Genomic DNA, 10,056 nt, shown 5'->3' with positions numbered 1-10,056 from the left:
CCACTGTTTGAAAACAGTTGGCGCCGCCGCTGCCGGGGCCTCAGTTCCAGGTCAGCCCCAGGCCTGACGCGGCGTTGCGTCCCCGGGGAGCTGCGCTAGGCGAACGGCTGCGGCGCTTTGTGCTCCAGTCGCTCCTAACGCTCCCTGCCCGGGCCGGGGCCGCGCAGTTAGGGCGTCTGAGGCGGGGAGACGCCGGCTGCCAGCATGTCGCTGCCTCCGGAGAAAGCCTCCGAGCTGAAGCAGCTCATCCACCAGCAGCTGAGTAAGGTGAGAGTCGCGGGCGCTGGGAGAGACCGCCGGCCCGAGCCAGGACCTTTCCCTCCTGCGCGGCGGCCCCGGGCCGACAGCGGCACCTGCTTGCCGAGACTCTAGCGAGGACTGCGGGGTGCGCAGCACGGGGTGGGCAGAGCTTTGAGTTTGGGGCAGGAGAGCGTCCTAGCCTCCGAGAGAGAAAACGAGCCGAGCAGGTGCTAGCAAGAGTCTGGGGCGATAGAACGAGCGGTTTTGGCGTTTTAGGACGGCCGTGAGAATGAAGCGCTTAGCGAGCGACTTCTGGAAGTCCAATCGAGTGTAAGTTGTATTTGGAGGTTTATATTCTGCTATAAGATATCAGGGTTTCTTTCTTTTTTTGAGACGGAGTCTCTCTGTCGCCCAGGCTGGAGTGCAATGGCGCGATCTCAGCTCACTGCAACCTCCGCCTCCCGGGTTTAAGTGATTCTTCTGCCTCAGCCTCCTGAGTAGCTGGGATTACAGGTACGCGCCACCACGCCTGGCTAATTTTTGTATTTTTAGTAGAGACGGGGTTTCACCATGTTGGTCTGGCTGGTTTCGAACTCCTGACCTCGTGATCCGCCCGCCTCGGTCTCCCAAAGTGTTGGAATTACAGGCGTGAGCCTCCGCGCCCGGCAGATATCAGGGTTTCTTCACTCCTGAAACATGTGGGTATTAGCGAAGTTGAACCAGGAGCTTCAATCCGCAATTCTCAAAGAAGTCATGGAAGAGAAGTTACTAAAAGATTTGTAATGACGGTATTTGTTCATATTTCGGAGCTCCGGAAGAACCTGCAGTCTCTGCAGCGCTCGCTCGACTGAGTACAAGGTGATAAAAGCGATCGTTTATGGTGCCCTTGTGTGCCAGGCTTTGTGCGAGGTGTCTAGCGTCTTTTATGTAATCCTCACAACACTATTGTGAGAGGGCACTACACTAGGTTTTTCCATTCTTGGTGACGAAACAGATTTATAAAGGGTAAATAAGTTGGCTTGAGGTTACACATCTAATAAGTTGAAAGCTGGTAAGAGTCCCTTATCAGTAGGCAGATCGAAGTATGAGAGTAGTAAGATCATGCTTTGATCTGCCTACTCCCCAGTCTGTGTTCTTTTCATTGTACTATACTTCCTCTCAGAAGATTCCTTTTGGTTGAGTGTTATTTGTGGAGAAATGGTAACAAAGGTGCCAGATAACTAGTGGAGACCATTTCTAGAATTTGTACTCAAAAGATTCATTCTTTAAAAGCTTACCTTTGTTCCCATTCAATTGTGGTAACAATTGTGCATTTACTATTAGCTGGAGAAACCTAAAACTTCAGAAGCAGTATTTGACTGCTTTGTGATGTTATAAATTGTAATATGAGTTTTCTACATAGATGGATGTCCATGGCAGAATAAGAGAAATCCTTGCTGAGACTATACGGGAAGAATTGGCACCTGATCAACAACATTTATCAACAGAAGATTTGATCAAAGCCCTTAGACGTCGAGGAATCATTGATGATGTGATGAAAGAACTTAATTTTGTTACTGTGAGTAATCTTTTAGGGAAATAAATGAGAGTATAAGTATATACTAACGTGTAACACTGTTTATAAGGTTCCGACGTGGGGCCTTTCCTTTTAGTGAAACCACTTTAAGGTCATTCTGTTTACTAGTGTCCTTGTTTCAGGTATAGGCTAGCTCTGCCCTTGAATATACCAAATAGTTTTGTGCATCAATGAAATTTGTGTTATATATCATATTCCTGTCTCTACAGTGACAGAATTTTCTCTTGTTTTCTAGTTCTGTTAATTTTGAATATACATACTTTAGTCAAATTAGTTAACCATAACGAAGTTCTTTTTCACTATGATCTCTAATTTTTTTAGATTAAGCAATTTTTAAAATAAGCACTCTTTTGGGATTGTATTCTCTATGATTAACAAATTACAAATTTCTTTAAGAAAATAATTGTCCATAAGAGTCCTCAGATCTTTTCATACAAATAGGTCAATAATGGGATGACAGTCTCTCAGTGCAGAATTAGTAAGTAGGCCTTCGTGTGAAAATGAGGCAATAATGAGAACTGTGACCTCAATACCTGGGTAATAGAGTATGAAAATTGGATGGACTTCATAATACAACAGGGAATAAGTATTTTAATACAGCACCTTTTTTTTTGGTTTTTGAAGTTTATGAACCCATTTGTTATAAAAATTGACCTAATAACAGCTTCTACTATGTGATGACACTTTATTCAGATCAGCTCATGGTGGAATTATAAGCATGTTATATAAGCATGCGGAAAGTTTAACCTTGTTGAAGGCATTAAGGATTTGTTTTTAGCTTTATGTGGATAGTATTACTTGAAGACAGTTTAATTCCTTAGCATTTGATTTTAGGAGTGACCAGTTACGTCATCTTTTATGCAGGCTTTTGTTTTCATTATTTTAGTTAGGCTAGGAAAATAAGGGGTTCTTTGAAAGGGCCTTATCCTGTGAGGTTCAGTGCTCAGTCATGTTTATTGACATTTCCTTAACCTATAATTGTTTTCTAATTTGTTTTGACTTTTTTTTCTGCCTTTCTAGGACAGTGTTGAGCAAGAACTCCCTTCCTCTCCAAAACAACCTATTTGTTTTGAGAGACAATCAACATTAAAAAAAAGTATGTATATTTTAACATTAATTTAGTTGTGGTTTATAGTAAATACTGATGTGCTGTAGTCTTTGGTATTTGATAGAAGACATTTCCTTTTTTTCCCCCAAAATAAAACACTTAAAATTTCATAGTTAGCTAAAACATAGATTCTGTTTTGCATGAAGTATATCAGAAGAGTTAATGTGTAGCACAGTAGAAGCAAAAACAGGATCACCAGTTTCTTGTGTTTCAATAATATGTTTTGTAAAAACTGTATAGCCTTACTTTTAAATGGTAATGTAATTATCTGACAAATACACTTGCTGAATTGATAACTATATGAGTTGGTTTGTGAAGGTGGAGGAATGTTGGATAAGCAGCTAAGAAGCAAAAGTATACTACATGTTGGCTCTGATGCCTTTCCAGCTGGGAGAAAGTAGCCTGGATATAAACTCAGAAAAGAATAGCATATTATATGGGTATCTTCTCCCCAGGGTACAAATGATTCTGGTATATACAGTAATAAACTTACTACTCTTGCTTTTTTTTAGTCTTTGGTTTTGGGTTTTTATCTGTCAAGTTTTTATTTCCTAATGATTGATCACATTCTTTTAAGTTATTTGGCAGTTTCCTCATATATATTGCTACACTTTACAGCTAATATTGATCCAACACGGAGGTATCTTTACCTTCAGGTTTTGGGTGGAAAAGCTTTCTTGGAACATCTGCAAGAACCTGAGCCTTTACCTGGACAAGTTTGTTCAACGTTTACTTTATGTTTACATTATCGAAACCAACGTTTTCGTTCAAAACCTGTTCCATGTGCCTGTGAACCAGATTTTCATGATGGCTTTTTACTTGAAGTACACAGAGAAAGCTTGGGTAAGAAACAGTAATAAATCGTCATTTAATTGAGTAAATCTTTGTTATGTTTTATTGTGAAACAATAATAATGACTTTTTCTGTAAGAAGAGATTTGTAATGGAGGAATCTCTAGCCTTTCATTTCCCACTGCTCTTTTCTTTTTTTTTTTTTTGAGACGGAGTCTCGCTATCACCCAGGCTGGAGTGCAGTGGCCTGATCTCAGCTCACCGCAAGCTCCCCCTCCCGGGTTCACGCCATTCTCCTGCCTCAGCCTCTGGAGTAGCTGGGACTATAGGCGCCCGCCACGTCGCCGGGTTATTTTGTATTTTTTAGTAGAGACGGGGTTTCACCGTGTTAGCCAGGATGGTCTCGATCTCCTGACCTCGTAATCCACCCGTCTCGGCCTCCCGAAGTGCTGGGAGTACAGGCTTGAGCCACCGCGCCCGGCCTCCCACTGCTCTTTTCAATTTAAACTACTATCAACCTTCTTGCAATATTCTGTTCGCGATTCATTTTCCCTGGAGATTATTTTTTGACTGTTTTCATTGTTGATTCTTTAGTAATACACACTTAAATACCTATTATGTGTATAGTGTTATGCTAGGCAGGTGCTGGGATGATATAGTGAAAAACGAGACATGGTCCTTCTCATTTATAAAACATAACCAGATTAATGATGTTATGTAACTTTTAAAAGTCAAAGTTTAGGCTGGGCACGGTGACTCACAGCTGAAATCCCAACACTTTGGGAGGCCTAGGTGAGAGAATCATTTGAAGCCAGGAGTCAAGACTAGTCTGGGCAAAGTGAGACACTGTCTACAAAAAATAAAAAATAGGCTGGGTGCGGTGACTCACGCCTGTTATCCCAGCGCTTTGGGAGGCCAAGGCAGGTGGATCACCTGAGGTCAGGAGATCGAGACCAGCCTAGCCAACATGGTGAAACGCCATCTCTACTAGAAATACAAAAATTTCTAGCCAGGCGTGGTGGCAGGCGACTGTAATGAGCCGAGATCGCGCCACTGCACTCCAGCCTGGGCAACAGAGTGAGACTCTGTTTAAATAAATAAATACATAAATAAATAAAGAGTCAAATTTAGATGTGAACATATAACTGTCATTTTGGTTTTTTCTCTTTTTTCTTATTTCTCCAATAAAACATATAATTCTCATAACTACATTTTATGCTGCTTGATTCCTCTAATTGTTTTACACTATGCTTCTTTCAGTAAAGGTATTTTGTACATTTTAGTTGTCCATGTGGAAATCTTCATATTTGTAAACTAAGCAAAGTTTCAGAAGATGTTTCAGAATTTTGGATTTAAAGATGACTGGAACATTACTAAAATTTATTTTTTTCCCCTTTGAAAGATGTTACCCTAATAAGGCAATTAATAGGATAAATTGCTAGATTCAACGTGCTGTATTTTTCAGTTGTATGTTCATTATACAGTGATAATTTCTGGAGGTTAAAGGGATTTCTGGAGGTAGTTTGGGGATTAATGTTGACATACTTGAAGGCTTTTTATTGTAGTAGCATATACTTTAGTTAAGTATTTTTAAAGAACAGACTGATCTCATGAATCAGAAAGCACTGATATGCTGTAAGTTACTGGATAATTCATCACAATTTGCCAGTCTTCTGAAAAGTTAGTGATAGAAATAGGACTGTATTTGTATTTCCAGTTTTTTCCACGCTTTCTGAGATATTAGCAAATTGTTCTATTTGGTTTTATATAAGCTTATTATTTAGTATATTCTTAATAAAAGTATTATTTTATGTTGGCCTAACTGAATATGTAGTGTGGTATAATTTCGTTTGGATTATATTGCTAGGTGATGGAACCAGAATGGCTGATTCAACAACAATGTTATCAATAAGTGATCCAATTCATATGGTGCTAATCAAAACAGACATATTCGGTGAGACGACTTTAGTAGCATCGTATTTTCTGGAATGGCGATCGGTTTTGGGCTCAGAAAATGGAGTGACCAGTCTGACTGTGGAACTTATGGGTGTAGGTATGATGATTAATATGTCATTGTTCACCTTTTAATAGCTATGGTTCATTTGTAAATAGATTTTATATCCTTAAAATGCTTTTATAATCCAAGAGGGAAACCTGTAAAATAGAATTTCATTAGAGTTACAATTGGACCCCAGCATCCTAGTCTTGAGACTATGTCTTGAAGAATAGTATCAGTATAGCACTTCACGGTCAATCTGACCTTGTCTTAGGAGAAATGGTTTTTTCTGGAAAATGAATACAGGAGTTTTGAGGGTTTTAATTTCAAGTTCATTTGATACAATGTATGGCTATAAAGAAAATTAATATTCTTGACACACATACAAACTTGTATGTGTCCAGCCAGCACACCCTGGAATACATCCCCTTTGGTACCAGTGATTCTTGCAAAATACGGAATAGGTGTTCTCCCAGCCTTTTACGGTGTGGGTGAGTGAGACTTGGAAGAGGTAATAATTTGCTCAGTGTCAGTATCAAGTACTCCTTGAGGGCAGAGCTGGTGCCTATCTTATTTATCATAGTCTCCTTGGAATCTTGCACACTGCCTGCTGTGTAACACATATTTGCTAATAAAATGAGAAAACAAAACCTACCAATGTTTTATCTATAACATAAAATGGAATTACTTTGGTTGTGAACTTAGTCACAGAGTTAAAGCTTGCCAGTGGACAGCACAGACTTAGTAATTTAGATTTTTTTTTTTTTTTTGAGACGGAGTCTAGCTCTGTCACCAGGCTGGAGTGCAGTGGTGCAATCTCAGCTCACTGCAACCCCCGCCTCCTGGGTTCAAGCAATTATCCTGCCTCAGCCTCCTGAGTAGCTGGGACTACAGGCACGCGCCACCATACCCAGCTGATTTTTCTATTTTTGGTACAGACAGGGTTTCACCATGTTGGCCAGGTTGGTCTCGATCTCTTGACCTTGTGATCTGCCCGCCTCGGCCTCCCAAAGTGCTGGGATACAGGCGTGAGTCACCACATCTGGTCAGTAATTTAGATTTTAGTAAGTCATACCAAGAATGTATTTTTCTTTGAATAAAAATTATAGAAAAAGTGTTCTTTATGTAGGAAGTTTATTTTCAAAGACAATACCCAATTATTTGTCTTCAAAAATAGGTCTAACATGATAATCATAGCAGTGACCTGGAAACAAGCAGATTCTGATTCACTAAAGAAACATTAAATCATTTTGATGTGAAGTATATTTGTTTTCTAGTTCTTTAAATCCAGGCATGGATTGAAAATTTCTACTCAGCCTGTAATTTGATAATGAGAAGTGACAAATGGGAGTTACTATAAGTGACAATATAAATGCTTTCTAATTTTTAGTGTGTGTGTGTAGAGACAGAATGAGGTGTTAGCAGTTGCTTTGACTTTGAATTTAATGTAAGTCTGGTTGATATTATACATTTAATGAAGATAAAAATTAAGAGTCTCAAATCCTTTAGGTCAGAAACGTTTCTTAAAACATGTTAGAAAGGCCAGGTGTAGTGGCTCATGCCTGTAATCCCACCAAGCACTTTGGAAGGCTGAGGTGGGAATATCGCTTGAGCTCCAGAGTTTAAGACCAACCTGAACAACATAGGGAGCCCCCACCTCTACTTAACGAAGAAAAAGAGTGTCAGAAAGCTAAGGAAATAGTTAATCTCCTTATAATTAGATAAACACCTTTGTTTAAAAAAATTGATTTGGTTCATTTTTAGTATGAATATTAAAGGTAATGTTGAATGTTACACCAAGTGCCTAAGTTATTTTGGTTATACTTTGGTTGAGTAAATATATATAGTATTGAAATCTCTGAAATTCTAAATATTTATGTTTATAGGCACAGAATCAAAAGTTTCTGTGGGAATTTTAAATATAAAACTTGAAATGTATCCACCACTCAATCAAACGTTATCTCAAGAAGTAGTGAACACACAGGTAAATAGTTATGAGTTTCTCTTTTTTTGTCTGTCTGTTTTCATAGTAGTGTATTTAACTGTTGATCCTAGAAGGCACTCTAGTTTTAGAAAATTACCATTTATTACTTTCTAGATTAGCACTCACAGGTTCACAAAAAGGATGAGAAAGAAGATGAAGACAAGGTTGTTTTCCTAGGAGAATCTGTACTCTAGTTTGGGAAATACAATGAACGTTTATTGAGACAACATAAGAATTACAGAACAGGCCGGGCGTGGTGGCTCATGCCTGGAATCCCAGCACTTTGGGAGGCCGAGGCGGGCAGATCACGAGGTCAGGAGCTCAAGATCATCCTGGCTAACACGGTGAAACGCCGTCTCTACTAAAAATACAAAAAAATTAGCCGGGCGTGGTGGTGGGCACCTGTAGTCCCAGCTACTCAGGAGGCTGAGGCAGGAGAATGGCGTGAACCCGGGAGGCAGAGGTTGCAGTAAGCCAGGATGGCACCACTGCATTCCAGCCTGGGCAACAGAGCAAGACTCCATCTTAAAAAAAGAAAAAAAAGAAACAATTACAGGATAAAGCTGAAGAGGATAAAGAGTGGAGTGTAACCTCAGTGGGGTGGGATTTTAACGTTCTTGCACGGATGTTTATTGAAAGCCTGCTGCTTGTGTCTTTTCTGCTCTGCCCTCTCAGGGTAGAAGTGCTTGCCACGTCTAGCGTGTATTTGGAAAGGCTTTTTTCCCTAGTTCCACTGTCAGGTTTCTGACGAATTACTTTCTTCCTGGGTCTTATAAGATCAGCAGACGTTTTCACTCCTCTGCATTAGATTTGCTGTCCCGTTCAGTTCCTGCCAGTCTGCAGCTTGGAGGTTCTCATCATCTGCTGACTTGCTGGGATGGCACTTGTGGAACGGTTCTCCTTGATTCCATACACCACCCTTTACTCCACCCTGCCTGTCACACTGTTCCTTTTACAGACCTGTGGCTAGATGCTAGTGCTTCTCCCTCAGGCAAACAATGCCCTGCCCTGTTTTCTTTAAATTTTTTTCCTTCCTTTTGTAAACTCTCATCTCCCTCTAATCTCTAGCTTCTGACATGTGTCATGGGTGGTATATATACCTGAAACCACATAGTGGAAACCAATCTTGATGTTACTCAAATAAATACCCAGCCCTATGGGAGGCTAAGGTGGGAGGATCACTTTTGAGTACAGCAGTTCAGGACCAGCCTGGGCAACCTACAAAAATTTTGAAAAATCAGTCAAGCATGGTGGTACATGCTTGTAGTCCCAGCTCCTTGGGAAGCTGAAATGGGAGGATTACTTGACCCAGGAATTTGAGGTTACAGTGAGTGATTGTATCACTGCACTCTAGCCTGGGTGACAGACTAAGACCCTGTCTCTTAAATAAATGGTGCATACACACATATACATATATGTATACGTGAGGGGTTTTTTTTGTTTTTTTCAGACAGTCTCACTGTCGCCATGTTGGAGCGCAGTGGCGCAATCTCAGCTCACTGCAACCCCTGCCTCCCGAGTTCAAGCAGTTCTCCTGCCTCAGTCTCCCGAGTTGCTGGGACTACAGGCGCGTGCCACCACGCCCAGCTAATTTTTGTATTTTTATTAGAGACAGGGTTTCACCATGTTGGCCAGGATGGTCTCGATCTCATGACCTTGTGATCTGCCTGCCTTGGCCTTCCAAAGTGGTATACGTGAGTTTTAATCATGTTCTTCATATATTTATGTGACATGTCAATGTTTGGGCTCTACTTTTTTTGGGTGGTAGCTCGTTTTTTTAAATTAAATTTTATTTTTTTGGAGACAGCATCTCACTCTGACTCTCAGGCTTGAGTGCAGTGGTGTAATTATAGCTTACTGTAACCTCAAACTCCCAGCCTTAAGCAATCCACTTGCCTCAGCCTCCTAAAACACTGGGATTGCAAACATGGACCACTGTGCCCAGCCAGGTTCTCCTTTTTAAACTTAACACTATTTTATATATATTTTCTCATTTCTACTGTCATATTTATAGTTTCTAATGACTAAAACATAAATTTATTCTGTTTCTGATAAATTGCTTCTAATTTTATCTTTAAAATTGCAATATTATAAATTTTAGCCAGGCTAATTAGTCTGTAATCCCAGCACTTTGGGAGGCCAAGGTAAAAGGATCACTTCAGGCCAGGAGTTCAAGACCAGCCTGGGCAACATAGGTAGACTTCACCTCTACAAAAAATTTTTAAAATTAACTGTGCATGGTAGCGCATCCCTGTAGTCCCAGCTACTGGGGAGGCTAAGGCGGGAGGATCACTTGAGCCCAGGAATTTGAGGCTACAGTGAGCCATGATCATGCTACTGCACTCCAGACTGGGTGACAGA

At 40.5% G+C, this 10,056-nt stretch overlaps 1 protein-coding gene across 2 annotated transcripts in view; it reads left to right on the top strand.

Moving 5' to 3' along the window:
- The window catches only part of CEP76 (centrosomal protein 76), a 29,317-nt gene continuing 19,261 nt past the window's right edge, over positions 1-10,056 (top strand). The window contains exons 1-6 of one of the 2 annotated variants that reach the window (XM_023228448.2): positions 1-267; positions 1,643-1,798; positions 2,837-2,912; positions 3,543-3,767; positions 5,583-5,768; positions 7,598-7,695. In XM_023228448.2, the coding sequence (XP_023084216.1) occupies positions 205-267; positions 1,643-1,798; positions 2,837-2,912; positions 3,543-3,767; positions 5,583-5,768; positions 7,598-7,695 (804 nt within the window). In that variant the 5' untranslated portion in view covers positions 1-204. The remainder of the gene's footprint in view (positions 268-1,642; positions 1,799-2,836; positions 2,913-3,542; positions 3,768-5,582; positions 5,769-7,597; positions 7,696-10,056) is intronic. The other variant, XM_023228449.2, reaches the window with a different exon arrangement.

This window comes from Piliocolobus tephrosceles, chromosome 18 (assembly GCF_002776525.5).
Source record: "Piliocolobus tephrosceles isolate RC106 chromosome 18, ASM277652v3, whole genome shotgun sequence".
NCBI lineage: Eukaryota > Metazoa > Chordata > Mammalia > Primates > Cercopithecidae > Piliocolobus > Piliocolobus tephrosceles.
The sequence above is the reverse complement of the archived record's forward strand: the minus strand, read 5'-3'. Positions and strand labels throughout refer to the sequence as shown.